The 16,543-nt window shown below is 41.5% G+C and overlaps 1 protein-coding gene across 26 annotated transcripts in view; it reads right to left on the minus strand.

The window, feature by feature from the left end:
• Positions 1 to 16,543, minus strand: part of DAB1 (DAB adaptor protein 1) — a 1,169,270-nt gene that overhangs the window by 120,033 nt on the left and 1,032,694 nt on the right. For all 26 annotated transcript variants that reach the window (XM_072820404.1, XM_072820400.1, XM_072820397.1 and 23 more), the window contains one exon: positions 15,807 to 15,905. In XM_072820404.1, coding sequence (XP_072676505.1) covers positions 15,807 to 15,905 — 99 coding nt within the window. The remainder of the gene's footprint in view (positions 1 to 15,806; positions 15,906 to 16,543) is intronic.

Raw genomic sequence — 16,543 nt, forward strand, 5'->3', positions numbered from 1 at the left:
ATAGGACCAAGGGCATAATTATGGTCCAGATAGTTAACAGCTTGAGAATTGATAAGCCAACCCCTATAAGAAATCCATTTTGAGCCAACTCTCAAGGCCCTTTGGCATTATTCAGTTCTGTAGGTGAGGCCAAAGGACCATTAGTCTCATCAGTATAAAATATAGTTTCTACAGTCACATTGCTGCCCTATAATGACTATTCTGAGTGGGTAATGAAATCAAGACAGAGGTATTACATCTAAAGTTTAATATCAAAAAGCTTAAAAATTTCTATTTTAAAATAAATGCAGGGCACCTGGTGGCACAGTTGGTTCACTGTCTGCCTTTGGCTCAGGTCATGATCCGGGTCCTGGGATCAAGTCCCACGTAGGACTCCCTGCTCAGCGGGGAGTCTGCTTCTCCCTCTGCCCCTGCCCCATGCTCCTGTGCTTTCTCTCTCCCTCTCTCACATAAATAAATTTAAAAAATAAAATAAATGATAACATGCTGACAAACATGTAATGAAACAGTAAGTACTTATACATCTGGTAGTACAACATTCTAGAATGTCATTTGACCCCCTCACCCCAAAATCAAAGCCTTAAAAATATACATACATGTTGAACCAGTGATTCTGAAATTTAACTAAAGGAAATCATCACAGATGTATATAAAAAGGCATGCCCAAAGATACAGATACTAACAAGACGGTGCTTATTAAATTATGTTGCACACATATGCTAGAATGGTTTACAGTGATTGAGAATGTTGGAGAAATACTTAATGAAAGAAAAAAATGTAGATAAGCAAAAAAGGAGGTTACAATGCAGCATGTACAGGTTAATTTTGGTTTTGAAAAAAAGTTACATCTGCATAAAGAAGACTGGCAGTACAGGTTATCAAAATATTGACTGGGTTTGTTTCTAAGTGGTGGCACTTCAGAGAATTTATATTTTCTTCTCTATAGCTTTTCTATATTTTGTAAAATTTCTACAATAAATATATGCTGTTTTTATAAGTAGAAGAGGCACTAAATACAAATAAGGATCAGGCTCTGTCAATTATCACGGCGGGACTTTGTGCCTCCATGCACATGGGTGAATGTCTCAGACTGCATGGTCACGAGATGATGCACCTGCGCACCTCTGAGTCTCAGACCCGTTTACAGAGAGGATGAGTGCCTTCCTTCCCCAAGGTGTGGCTGTGACTGTCTTGAGTTTAGACAATTGCCAGAGCCATCTTTATCTCCAAATTTTTAAATACGGGATTTCAAAATAGCCTGCACATCTCTTAGACATCATGAAAAATTCAGACTTCCGTCTCTGGAGGTACAGGCCTTCTGTATTTAAATACCAAAGCCCTGTTTCCCTGGTAATTTCTTGCAGATCTGCAATCTCCTGATTTTCTAAATAGTTTAAGAAGTCAAATCCATTCTGGCAGGTGAATCCCTGAGCTATGTGACAGAGGCAGCTGGAGGAGGATGAGTGCCCCAGGGATCCCAAGAGAATGTTGGGCTGGAGCCAGAGTATGGGAGCTGCCTACGGCGGAAATGGCTACATACTGTATCTGATGTGGGGTCATCAGGCAGACCAAGAGGCCTTGGGCTCAAGTCAGAACGGTGAAGTCACTGGCCTCTGGTCTCACTGCCAAGAGCACCTCTATCCTTCTCCACCCACAACATTCATGGCTGCAGCCTGGAGAATGGGGTTAGTAACACAGATAGCCTGCAGCGTGAACGTGAGCACTGAATGAGATGGTGTGTGATGCACCCAGCATAGTAGACTCCCTCATTGCCTTCCATCTCTGCTAGGCTAAATCTCAATCTCTCTCTCTCTCTCTCTCTCACCCTTTGGAGCAAAATACACTTGTACATGCTCTAGGACCCAGGGTGCCGGCACCTCAAAATTCTGAGGTGCAGATCCCACAGGTCCTTGAAGGGACTCCCTTCCTCGGGGAGGACTCCCTGCTCTGGTGGGGCACAGGATGGGTAGAATAAGTCAAGAGCTGCTGTCCTCCAGAAATCTGTACTGTAATATTAGTAGAAGGCTAGACACACAGTGGGTGCTCAAATAAATGTTTGTCCTACCTTCCCCTCAAGTGTATTTTATTTCTTTTATAGCAGATTATATTTTATATCTTCTACAGTGTTGGTACTGGATAATGTCCTTGGAAAATGTATATGGCAGTAGGAAAAAAAGTGACTTATTTACATATGAGCACTGGAGAACAGGGATGAGCACAATAAAGGTGTATTAGATGAGAGGAAAGAGAAAGAAAAGTGCGAGGGGGAAATGAGGCACTTATATATTAAGCTTATTAATAACACCAGAAGGGGAGATTTAATACCTTACATGCAACTTTTTTTGGTAAAGATTTTATTTTATTTATTTTTAAAAATATTTTATTCATGAGAGACACACAGAGAGAGGCAGAGACACAGGCAGAGGGAGAAGCAAGCTCCATGCAGGGAGCCCCATGTGGGACCCGATCCGGGACTCCAGGATCATACCCTGGGCCGAAGGCAGGCGCTCAACCTCTGAGCCACCCAGGCATCCCATTGATTTTATTTATTTATTCATAAATGAATTTATTTATTCATAAATAAGTGTCTCACAGAGAGAGAGGCAGAGACATAGGAGAGGGAGCAGTAGGCTCCTCCTGGATGATCCGGAGGCTCCTCCGGGGTCCATGATCCCAGGACCCTGGGATCATGACCTGAGCAAAAGGTAGATGCTCAACCACTGAGCCACCCAGGTGCCCCAATATGTAACCTTTAATATGTTTAATGTAACCTATTATTCATTTAGGAGTTCAAGTGGCCCTAAGAAGGGTAGATGTGGCTTGAGTGAAATGGGTTCTACCATTGAAGCCCATCCCCAGAGCATATGGAGCTCCTGTTTTCTATCTTAGCCAGGTAACAGCTGATAGAATTCAGAGGCCACCCACAATGGCCAACGGTTTTAGATGAACACAGATAAGACAAGCAGGTCAATCACAGGCTGTCTGACTTAACGATGGGGAATTTGGTGCAATTCTGTAAATATCTCCTGGGAGCTTGCTACAGGCCACGAGGTAGAAGATACAAAAATGGCCAAATCATGAACCCTGACTTCAAATGACTCACAGTCTAGCATTTTTGTTTTCTTTCTTCATTTAAAAATCTCCCTACTTTTCATATCTGCAAGTAATCAGGGAACACAAATGCCTTCCCAGCTTAGCACTGTTGCTCCTAGTCCATAGAATAGTGGGGAAAGGTGTAAGAAAACAGGGACTATAAAGACATAAAAATGTGAGGACATCAGATGCACCTTATTAATGCTATACACAAACACACACACACACACACACACACACAGACACACAATCAGTAACTATAGCATAAATAATGAAAAATAAACCAGGATGTTATTGAACATTGAAGCATTCTGTTCTAGGTATCAGTTTGCCATCAATGTGAGACTGTTCACACTCATACACCAGTTTCTTTATCTTGGTCAACAACCTGGGGGGTTGGGGCAGGGGATTACATAACGTGCTGCACAGGGCACTTTTTTATTCTCTGAGACATCGTGGTAATTCACTGCACTTTTCATGGAGATTCACTGCACCTTTCTGAACCTCTGTGTCATCTTATAAACAATAGGTAATCCCTCTATTTTGTAGGCTGGTTATCAAGACTGACTAGTTAATGACTGGTTTCAGACTCCAAAGGAGAACACTGAGCTACTACGAGAGTCACTGCTTTATACGAGTATGAAATGAGATGTCTATAAAGCACTTACAATCATATCTGGAACAATAGTGTGGGCCTTCTTTGGGCCACCAGCAAAGCCAGAGCTCCCCCCATGCTTCTGGTCACCTAGCCCACACATTCTACCCAGCGCATTTCCCAAAAGAGAGGTTTTACCAGGCGCTCACCTTGACCCACTCTCACGTTCCAGGACACACATTCCTTTACTGTGCCCAGAACTATTAATGCTGCTCCACGTTAGGCCGCCACTGAGAAGTACTCCAGAGAAGCACAAAGAACCATCATATCAGTGCTGCGCCTAATTATAGTATCACCATTTCGATACAAACGGCTCTGGTAAGGAGTGTGTTCGTAAAAATAGCAGTAACTATTAAGTAACCATGGCAGAGTCCTGGAAATGTGTTTTAAATTAAAATTTCAAAGCAATGCATGAGAGGGAGAAAAACAATCAACATTGGACCCCACAGAAGGCCATCAGCCGTCTAAATAAAAGCAGAAACACCCCAATCGGACAGCTCTGATTTATCAAGTGTAACAGCCTCTGGAATTTGCATGAGAATTTTCAGAAGTGTCTTTCTCCATTACTCAGCTGACCCTTAAAACTACAAGAAGCTCCCAGAGCACGTTAATATTTGTGATTTACAATGCACATGTGTCACAGGCCCCTTTGCAAGGACAAAGAAAGTATGTGGAGAAATGCCCTGACCTTGCTTTACTTTTTCCTTTTCCATAGCACGGACTACCCTCTAAAAGAGTATACGATTTATGTACGTCTATTGTTTTATCTCTGTCTCCCTGCATTGGAATGTAAACTCTACAAGGTAGGGACCTTCCTTCTACTCACCCATGTTTGCACATCCCCGAGACTACTCCTTGGCACATAGAAAGTACTCAAAGAATATTGGTTGAATGAATAAATTGACGAAAATTTAAGAGTAGGCCTGGTTAAGGGACCTAACTTCCCTGAATTCTAGTCAACTCATCTATAAAATGAGGATAGTCATATATAACAAACAGATAGACTGCAAGAACTCAATGAGAAAAATATATGGGAAGCACTTTGCACAGTGTCTGGCAATTAGTGCTCAACAAATGGTAGCAATAAATAATACAATTCATCAGAGCTGAATATTTATCTTTAAAGTTTATTAAAAAAAACCACTCTGCATACATCTGAAAAGTCAGCCATGAAAGGGCAATGAACAACGGGCAGAGAGAGGAAGAACCCGAGATCTTCAGCTGGGCTCTCATAGGACTCATCGGAGTGTCAGAATGAGAAAGTTCAAAGATGCCTTAATAATCATCCGGAACAGAGCCAGAAAAGTACAGCTCACAGACTAGATACTTATTTTGACAAATAAAGTTTTATTGGAACTCAGCCAAACTCATTTGTTTACATATTGTATGAGGTGGCTTTCATGGTACAAAGGCAAAATTAAATGGTTTCTGGGGCCCATATAGCCCACGATGTCTGCTTTCTGGACCTTTGATGAAAAGTCTGTGGAATGACCGTCAGGTGAGGAAACCGAGTCCCAGGGAGCAAACAGATGAGCCAGCCCCAAGGTCACCCTGCATATTTAGGCTCTGCAACTTTGAGACCAGTGGTTCACACACCCCTTCAGAATCCCAAAGTGTAGCTGATAAACCTTCAGTCACAGGGCTGGTCTGCATGATGACAACCCTGAACACAGTTTGACTTCCCCCCTGAAGAGTAAAGAAGGGCCACCTGCTTGCCGGAGGCCCTAAGTACACCCTTGAAGAGGAGATATAACACCACCAGGAACTGGAAAGAACATGGGCTTTACCACTGTGCCATGTTGGCATCAGTTCCAGCTTTGCAACTGGTTCAATACTGGGCCTTGTGCAAGTTCCCTGGACTCTCTGGGTCTCAGTTTCCTCATCTGCTTAATGGTAGTAATAGTACTTCCTTAGCTGAGTCCTTAGGGGACTGAAAGAAATGAGACCACGTGTATAAAAGCAGCTAGCAAAGAAAATGTTACCTCTTTATGTCCTAAAACACCAAAATTGATAAAATCGTTCATTAAGGGAAAGATATTATGTTTCTGATTTTACCAAATCTGCTTGAAAACATTCATGGTGTCACTTTCCAGGGTAATAAGCACATCCTTTTTCTCGTCATGAATCTATGTCCTGTCAAAAATTATCTTACAGAGGCAGCTTCCTGACAGTACCAATTTCTAAAAATACGTTGGTTTTGAGCTATAAATTGATTCTTTATTGTGATAAATTAAAATCCAATATCATCCAACAAGACACTAAACATACAGAGACCCAATTTTTCCCCTTAGATGTTCTGTCTCTTTGATATTAAAATAGATCTGGGGCTGCTATCAGGCATGTGGGGAGCCTGAGCACCGAAGCCAAAGAGCAAAGAGCACAGAGATGGTGTAAAAGGAAGAGACTGTAAGAGAAATGGCAGGCAAAATAAGGAAGCAGAGGGAGGGAAGAGGACACCTTCTCTTTCCTGTTTGGTGAGCATCACAGAGTGCCTCAGGTGAGCCCTGAGGGGTGTTCAAGCCTGAGTGCTTGCACTTGATTTGCTGGGAGGGGTCAGGTGTCACCTCTCTTTGGGTTCTAGGTTTCTTCACTTGCAAATTAGTAGGTTGGTCAATGCACAGGGGACCTTCCATCCAGGACCTCCTAGCACTGGGCTAACTTGGAACCACGTACTTTGTTTTTTCCATTCTCACTGCCTGCGTGGCAAAATGAGCATCTTTGGTTCTAAGATCTGGCCCAGGTGAATAGCCTTTCATTATAAGTTGACTTCTTTATTTCCTTATTCCTTTATTCCTTCTCTGTTGTTCCACTCCTCCCTGATTGCCTTCCCTTCTTTCTTCAGTGTCCAAGTAGCATTTCTATCACATGCCAGGGCCTATGTGAGACCCTACAGATACAGCAATGGATGAGTCAAGGCACCTCATGGTGTGTGTCATCTGATGGGAGCATGATGGTGTGCTATGATAAAGGAGAACAGAGGATGCTGTAGGAGCATTATGAAAGGATCTCTCAATTCTGCTAAGAGGGCATAAGAAGGTCTGTACTAAAGAAGGAACAATATAGCTAATAATATAGTATTATTTAAGATCTAGAGCTTTGGGGGCAACTGAGTGGCTAAGCGGTGAGTGTCTGTCTTTGGCTCAGGTCATGATCCCAGGGTCCTAGGATCCAGTCCTGCATGGGGCTCCCTGTGGGGAGCCTGCTTCTCCCTCTGCCTATGTCTCTGCTTCTCTATGTCTCTCATGAATAAGTAAATAAAATCTTTAAAAAAAAAAAAGATCTAGAGCTTTGTATCTAGGCACTATTCTAAGTCTTAAAAGGATTAAATTAAATCCTCATTGTATCTTGCACCAACCCCAAAACATAGGTACTTTTATTATTCCAATCTTACGGATGAGTAAAAGAGGCACAAAGTCATTAAGAAGAATTGCTTTATGATTGCACAACTGGTCAGGAGAAGATCCAAGATAGTCTGGATCTTGAACCCAGGTTCCTTCCACTATGTCCACTCTCTGGTGCCTGTATCATAATGGCAAGAAGTGGGGGCAATGGATTCCAAGAGATTCGATGTGAATCCTGCATGGAGGACAAAATGGGTAAAGTGCTTGGTTAAAGGAAGCACTTCGCCCACAGAAAGGTCTTGATAAATTTAAGTGTGTTGTACTGTTGTTGGTATTGTTGACATTATTACACCCTGAAAAATGAGACATCTACTGTGTGGAAAAGAAAGGGCAAAGGACATTCAGAGTGGAGGGGCTGCCTTGAGAAAATAAAAAAAAAGTGCTGGACGGTGTGTGGTTTGCACAGAAAATGGCAAGATGTGGTAGCCCCAGCATTCTGCTCATCCATTGACGATACTCTCAGATTTGCCACATACGGTTGGGCAGGGTATACACTGCAGGCTTCCAGGGGAACTAGACATGATAAAGTCATCAAAAATATATATACCTACTCCAACAATTTTCCAGCAAATGGCAATGAGTCTTAAAGAAAGGGACCTGTTCCTGATTTGCACAAAGGCATCTTAAGAACAAAGGGTGGCCGTATAGTCACTGTATCTACTTTTCTATATATCTAGTCCAGCTTCAGGGCCACAGTACACTGAAGAGTATCTGACCTTTAACGGGTACGGTGCAATCAAAACCCTTTGGTCTGACATTCTAGGCCTTACAACCTGGCCCCTGCCTACCTTCTCAGTTTTCTCTCCCACTGATAGCAATCACCCATCTTCAGATCCAGAACAATAGACATCGCACGCTTCCCGATGCCTGCCCTCCTTCATGAATTTCCCACTGTATAAGTTTAGTAAACGTTCCCTATCATTCCCTTTGCCTAGACACTGGTCCTCTGATATCTTCAATTTCAAATCTTGTCCATTTTTCAAGGGTTAGCCCTTTTTTTCCTAAATCATTTCATAATTTTTCAGGTGAAAGAAAAATCATTTTTTCTTTTAAACCTGGGTGGCTCAGCCAGTTAAGTGTCTGCCTTCGGTTCAGGTCATGACCCTGGGGTCCTGGGATGGAGCCCTGTATTGGGCTCCCTACTCAGCCAGCAGGAGTGGGCTTCTCCCTCTCCCTCTGCCCTTCTTCCCTGCTCATGCTTGCTCTCTCTCTCAAATGAATAAATAAAATCTTAAAAAAAATAAACTCTCATGATAATTTTCATCTTTCTCTTATTATATTCATTATTCTTGCTTTGAGCTTTTAGTTATTTATATATGATTTAATTCCAACACCAGAAGTTCCTCAGAGGAAAGGTTTCAGGCTGGTTTGTCTCTATCCACCAAGTAGGATGCCTCTTACTTACCAAGTACTTGGCCTGGTCTAGACAGAGGTTCTTAATCTTGTCTGACCACCTTCTTTTTATAAAAAATATTGTGTAATTTTTCCTTTATTGCTTGCAAATGATTAAAATAATCTACCTATACATATAAAGTTCAAGCACAGCAAAATGTCCTAATTATAATATAAAGAAATAGAAGATGATTTCTGATAAAAAAGAACATGAATGTCTACATAGAAATGCTCATTTATAGCTACAACAGAAGAACATGACACTGGTACATGTTCACGTTTTCTTGTAATGAATAAATTTGGGTTTAAGAAGTGTTCAATTCAATATTATAGAGCAGATGTTCTTTTCCTTATATCTGACATTTTTAAGGAAGGGCCAAATGAGTCGAGTTATAGAGACCATGATAGGTACTATGAAACTGATATATCAGTGCCATGTTGGTAACTCAAACAGGAAGAGCATCACGTGGTATGGTTTTCCAAAATGATGAGCAGGTCTTGATGGGGATACAACAAAACAAAGTACTCCTTTCTTGCAGCTCAGTTGCATTTCTGAAAATTCAGTATTATGGATATACATGGATATACTTTGCTTATATGCATAGTTAGGTCTTAGATTCACTTCAATATAGTTTTTTTAAAAAACCTAGATATGTCTAATAAGACAATTTAAAGTCATATATAGCACAGAAAACACTTTTGCTGCGTGGTCCCATCCTATAGTCCATAGAATGTCTAGCGTCTTTGGCTCCTAATAAATTCCTGCATCAGGGCCCTCTCTCCCAAAAGTTGTAACCACATAATGGCTACATAAAGTTCCAAAACACTCAGCACAGGGAAAGAACCAATGAAGTGGAGAATCTCTGGAGTAAAAGAAAGAAAACAAGCTCAGGCGTCATAAAATGTGAATTTGAATTCAATTTCTGCTACACATAATAGTCTTAGGCAAGCCACTTATCCTACCTGTAACTTTAGGAGACTCATCTGTAAAAGGCAGCGATAAAATCCTCCAGAACTGCTGGGTGTCCAATGAGACAGGACACACAAAAGCATCCTGGATACTGTTTCAGGGGCTCCTAGCACAGTAGGGATGCCCCCTACTTTCAGGCCCCAGCACTCTGCTCATCAGCCCCTTTATCTTCTTCCCTGTCTCCCTCCCCAGGGCCATCTTCCTTTTCTCTCCCTGAGCTGTTTTCCCCAAAGCCCACTCAAAACACACAGTTCAAAATGAAGGAAGAACGGTCCCATTTTTGGTGAGATACAAGGAAAGTGACATCTGGTTTTCACTGAAGAGTAAATTATTAAATCAGCCCTGAAATTTAAGTGCAATGACTTCCTTTTTTTTAAAAAAAAAAAAAAAAAGATTTTATTTATTTATTCATGAGAGCCAGAGAGAGAGAGAAAGAGAGGCAGAGACACAGGCAGAGGGAGAAGCAGGCTCCATGCAGGGAGCCGGATGTGGGACTCGATCCCAGGACTCTAGGATTATGCCCTGGGCCAAAGGCAGGCGCCAAACTGCTGAGCCACCTAGGTTTCCCCACAATGACTTCTTTTAAACCATCATTAGCCCTCTATTACAGGAGACAATATTCAATCCTGGGTCACTCTCCACCTCTCCCTTGCTCTGGCCTACTCATTCTGTGTACATTTGCTGATTCTTGATCACTGTCAATTAATTTTTTGTGCAGTATTACTGAGCACCTACTATGTGGGAGTCATTGTGCGAACTAGATAGACAACAGTGATGAACAAAAAGCTCTGGCCTTGCTCATCTATGTATTTATACAGGTGCTCAATAAATATTTTCTGCAGCAAAGGATGAACATATGTATCTTTCTCTTTAAGACTTTTGTGCATTTGGAGATACTGTGTTTAGTTTCCTGACTTGCTCATCTGGTCCTCTCTAACTCTCCCGCTGCCATGTCGGTGTGCCCCTTTCTGTGAAACAATTCCTGAAAATTCTAGGCAAAGCTGGGCTTCCGTTCCCTGAGTACTGACAACTCCATTCACACCTGTATCTCAGCAATTGTCAGTTTGCTTTGTGAGTCTGGTGAAGCCAGACTGTGAACAGCTCAAGGGCAAGGACCACGTCTCATTCACCTTTAAATCCCCAGGAAACAACATCACAGGGCACAGAAGAGGCATCCGATCTGTTTTTGCCCAACCATGTACTGGATATGCTGCCAACGTCCCATCCACGAGACAGTTCCAACTGTAACTCCCTTCCTTGTACCTTCCCTCAGGAAAGGTCATCAGAATGAAAATGAATAATGGTGACAATAAAACAGAAGGAGTACTGAATCTGCTCTAATACATATAAAAGCACGTCACTTATAAAATTTGATATGGCTATGGTCTGAATGTTTATGTGGTTCCTCCCCCATTCCTATGTTGAAATTCTGACCCTCAAGGTGATGGTATTAGGAGGTGGGGCTTTTGAGACATAATTAGGTCATGAGAGCAGAGCCCTTTTGGAATAAGATTAGTGTCATGTTAATAGAGGTTCTTGAAAGCATCCTGACCCCTTCTACCATGTGGGGGACACACTGCAAAAAGGCACCAGCTATGAGGAAGCGGGGTCTCCACACACACACTGAATTTGCTGGGGCCATGGTACCTGACTCCCAGTCTCTAGAACGGTGAGAAATAAATGTTTGTTATTTATAAGCCACTTCCTTTATGTTATTTTTGTTAAAGCAGCCCAAACAGACTGAGGCAGGTATGGTATTATCAGTACTGTCTTACTAGCACCAAGGATTTCTGGGGCAGACTGCCGGGGGTTGAATTTCAGCTCTTGCTATTTAATTTACTGTGGGACTTAATTTGGATTTCAGTTTTCTCAACTGTAAAATTGATGATGATAATAATAATAGCACCTACTTCATAGAATTCTTGTAATGCACGTCAAATGGTCACATTGTAGTACCAAAGCGGGGTTGGTTAAACCAAACAAACAAGTAAAATTCACATGTGATTATGGCAACGAGATATTACATCATCTTGAAAAGTTGAGGCAGACTACTGCCCTGTGTCTTGAGAAACAGACTTATTGTCAGGGTCCTACAGTATTTACGATTTTTTTTTATGGCTCAAAATTATAGCAATTCTATGGAATAAGACTGTAAATTAAGAGAGAAGAGAGTCAGTGAGTTTCCCTGGAAAGACAGAAGATTTGGGACTAGAAGGCTTGTTCTAAGTCTACAGCTAAGTCAGACACACTCCTAAAATCTCAGTTTCTTTATCTGCAAAAATGAAGATGACATCACTTCTGCCTTGGTACCCGCTGGTCTGAACTGAGGACCTGGTAACACTGATATGAAACCACACTACTCCTGATTTGCTACAGCTCCTACTATTACCAATAATAATGAGTTTATATATGACATTTTCTGCATTCTCACTGATCCTCTTGACACATTATCAATACCTAGATATCTGAAAATATGAACAGCTTTTCAATATTGATTCATTTCCCTGCAACATACTAATAATAAAACAGAATTTACTCAAATAAGGATTGGGATCAAGAACCCTTTGAAATTCAAGACAAGGTGTAAATTGCTGCAAAGGGTCTCTTTAATTGGGATCAAAACATTTTTGACAGCTTTTGGATTTTAAAATTCTAGCTATTGTCACGTTCTGCAAATGTTTCTTTTTTTGGTTTGAAAAAATATGCAGTCAAGCTTGAGCAGGAATACTTTAGATATGATAAACAACTAAAATTTGTCATTCCAAATGACAAAAACCCAGTTTTCCATTTCGTTGATATGTAGGACAAAATACTTCACTTAAACTCTTATCCGGCACAATCAGTTGGTCCCCTGCTGGGTAACAACAAGGGTTTAGTAAACTCTTGCTGCTCATAATCTCCAATGGAGTTTGAAAAACCTCCATTTATCTGAAGATAAATCACATCAACAGCGATGACTTGAAGGAAGAAACAGAATTTTATAACTAGTCTCAGGATTCAACTTCAATGTGACTTTGTTCAATACTTCATCCTCTACTTGGCTCCCTTCCACAATTTTCTCATCCTATGCTTGTTGCCTGAACCCTCCTAAGTGATGGTGAACTCACTAGCATAGAAGGTGGTCCATCTAACTGGTAGAAAATTCTTCCTCCTCCTCCTCAACTGAAACTGCTTCAAAGAAACTTCTGCCACCTGGTCTCGGTTCTATTTGTTGGGTCCCACAGAGAATTCAGCTCCTTCTGCTACTACACAACTCTTTGGAGGGATGAACACTCTTAATATGGGGTGTTCTAGTCCCTGTTGCTTCTGCTTCATGCTTTATCATGCTCAGTCCTTTCCACTAGCTTTCCCTAGACTGTGTTGAGGCAGAGTAACAAGCTCGGGTTGTGGAAGCGAGATGCTACTGGGACCTAATGTGAATCCAACAGAACTGGAGTGAAGTAAGCCAAACGGAAAACATCCAACTCTGCCTTCTGAGTCTCCATCGGGAATCTGACATTTTTGTCCCCACCAAGTCAAATGGCTTTGAGCTAAAATAATGATTTTACTGGTGTTCCTTTTGTGTCCCACTGAAGAATCAAAAAGAGCATTCAAGAGTTTGGTAGTATCTTTCTTGAGGGCCAGTTTAGCCACCCTTGACTGAGGATCTAGATCTGGGTCAAGATAATAGACCATCTCATTAGTTAAAATTTGGTGACTGGAATTTTAATGATTTGGGCACAGCCTCTTTCATGGTGGCTTACATAATGCAACAGCAATGCCCAAAAAACATGGCCCCTGGACAAGATAAAGTATCCGACACTCTACCTCATTCCTGCCCCTCTGGTTATACCAGCTGTCATGGTGGCAACGGAGACCAGAGATGATGATGTAGTATTTGGGTATATATATCTCCCAGTTAGGCTTGGTCCACATTACTTGTCTCCCTCCAATAAAGAGGCTAAGGGATGAATGACGTCTTACAAGTTTCGACAAGCCTGCAGCCCTCTTCCTCATGTGTGCTGCCCGGGATCCCATGAGGCTCTACCTGTGTTAAGAAGTAGTCTTGGCTCAAAAAAAAAAAAAAAAAAAAAAAAAAAAAAAAAAGTCTTGGCTCCACATAGTTTCTAGTCCACCAACTGTCCTGGTTCCCCTCATCGGGATGCTCTTTGATTTGCCTATGTCCCTTCTCAAGTGTGAGGTTCAAAACTGAGCACAAGTCTCCAAACTGTAGTCTACCCAAGAGAAGGAAAAACTCTTCTGGTTTCAGAAACTACACTTTTAGTAAGGCAGGAGAGGCTTTCATTGGGCTCTTAAGCTTGCTGTATTCCAGCCCTCTCTGCTCGTGCCCTCATTCTAAAAACTACTTTCTCCTAAGGCATCCCCAGGAAAGCTACCATTCTCTACAACAGAGAGGTCAAGTGCCCTGATAGTGACTTGGGCCATCAGGAGGCTAAATCCCACTCTCACTTCCCACATGCTGGATAACCTTGGCAAAGTCATTTATCCTGAGAGATAACAGGCACTGAGGCTCAGTGAAAAGACTCACAAGCCAGACTAACCAGGGTTCTAATCCTGTCTGCATCATCACTTACTTTCAATAAATTACGTACATTTTTCTCCTTGATATCTTCAACTACAAAATAAATAGAGAGGTGCCACCATCTACCCTCACAGGGCTGTCGTGAGGATTAACTGAGTTGGTACTCACAAGGGGTTCACAACAATACCTGGTACATATTATGAGCTTGATGAAATTATTATTATTATTTTCCCATAGGACTGCTGTGAGGGCAAAACTGAATCATGTACGTAACGAGACTGAAAGGCACGTAGTATACAGTAGGTACCCCATGAGGGGGACTAATTATCACTAGTTATTTTTTATAGTGGACTGTACATAATTCAAACTTTGCCATTTTAAGTATTTCTTGGCACGCAGTTCAGTGGCGTAAAGTGCACTGACAGCGTTGTGCAGCCACCCCAGCCATTCAGTGCAAGCAGCATTTTCTTCCTCCCAAACTGTAATTTCATACTCACTAACCACTACCTCTTCATCATGCCCCTCCATGCCCCGCAGGCCCTCACAACCACCATTCTACTTGCTGTCTCTCTGAATTTCATTTCTCTAGATATGTCATTTGAGTGGAATCCCACAGACTTTATCTTTTTTATAACTGGCTTATTTCATTTTGTATAACGTTTTTACATTTCATTTGTGTAGTAGCATGTGTCAGAACTTCCTTCCTCTCTGCCATGGAATAATATTCCATTGGATATAGGCACCATGTTTTGTGCATCTACTCAATCTGCTGATGGATGCCTTTATGGCTTCCACCTTTTAGCTGCTGTGAATAATGTCAGTATGAATCTGGGTATACATATATCAGTTCTATTACTAATTCCTCAGAAATCACTTCTCTTCAAAACCCATTTTTACTGTTAAATTATCATCCTCCTACCCGGATGGTACCCTAATAGAAGTCAGAACAAAGGGAAGAAAGTATAATGCAAAATAACTAAGGTCAAGTAACTTGGCTAATTGAGGCTAGCTTACACAACACTGGAAAATTAACTTGGAAACTGCAAAGGAGGTGACATATGTAATGGTGTTTTATAAGCTGTAAAGCACTGAATGAATAAAAGAAAAAAAAACCCATATTCATTTGACTCCTGCTCTCTGGACTAAACAGATCATAGAACATTTTTCTGTTTTTCCCCTATCGTCCATGAACAGCACCAGCACTGTCAGGGCAGCCCTGGGGCTGAATGTGGGAGCTAACTGCTGCTGGGGGCTGATGAGAACACAAACCATTTCTTTGGTGGGTTCAACAAACATATCAGCCCTTACATTTCCTGGTCATGCAGTGACAGATTTTTCTAAGATTGAAAACTCCATTCTTTTTCGATTACAGCAATTGCAAGGTGGCACAGGTTAACCTCAGGAGAGTCTGGATGCTTTGACCAAGTCAAAAGACATTCATGTGTCTCCCTCTAGGATGCATGTCATTAAAGTTGCCAACACACAAAGAAATTTAAGTTAAACTGTCACATTACCCACTGCACTTCAAAGCTCATCAATCTCCTGTTAGATTACGGGGACTGTTTGACACTTTTATCACAATCACACTGTTAGAAACACTGTGGCCAAGTCAGGGAAGAGCTTCCCTTTGATGGACGATCACAGTTGATCAAGTTTGTCAGTCGCTTTATGTGTTTTTATGCTTGTTTGATATTCCTGCCCAGAGTAGAGGCTTTTAAGGGCACATCTGTCAATGGATTCAATTTCACAATGCCATGTGATTCTTTTACTTACCCCTGTCTTCTCATCAAAGATTTTGATACCTCCAAAGGAGATGGTTAAAAAGATTTTCTGTTTGTGTTCTCCTTTGGAACGCGCGCCAGCAACAACGCCCTGTTGAAAGGAAGGACATGGTTTTTACTTGAGTGTTTTCATTTGAAGATTCCCTCCAGTCCCAAAGGCATGTCAGATACCATCAGCCAATGCCACCCATCACACACACTCCTCTCCCTTCGCTCCTTCCATGCTTCCCTGCCTGGTGTGTTTGCCTCTCCTTGACATTTTAGGCTAATACTTACCCTAATGTTATCTCTAACATTGTATAAATAGAAACCTGAACACTGATTCACATGACTACCCAAGATTTATAGAAAGCCTACTTTGTGCCTAGATATCCAGCTCAGCATTCAAGACCCCAAGATATACACAATATGATCCTCTCATTAATTGTTTTTTGCTGGGCTTCATACTGTACGTGGTTTCAATCTATTACATAAAGATGAATCACAAAATATATTCCTCAATGTGATTTTATCATTATACTTCTGGAGAAAGTTTCCCTAGGAATCAATTTTCAAGATTAGAAAGAAAATAAAAACCATTGCCAGACTGCATGTCTCCATTTTGTCTGGAAGAATATGATCATCAGAGTTATATGCTTATGGTTTGCAGTTTTTTTAACCACATATGTTTCCTATTTTCCTTTACCCTTTCTGGTAGGAAGGTACCTACCCAATGCATTCTATTTATCA

Source organism: Canis lupus, chromosome 3 (assembly GCF_048164855.1).
Source record: "Canis lupus baileyi chromosome 3, mCanLup2.hap1, whole genome shotgun sequence".
In the NCBI taxonomy this organism is placed as follows: domain Eukaryota; kingdom Metazoa; phylum Chordata; class Mammalia; order Carnivora; family Canidae; genus Canis; species Canis lupus.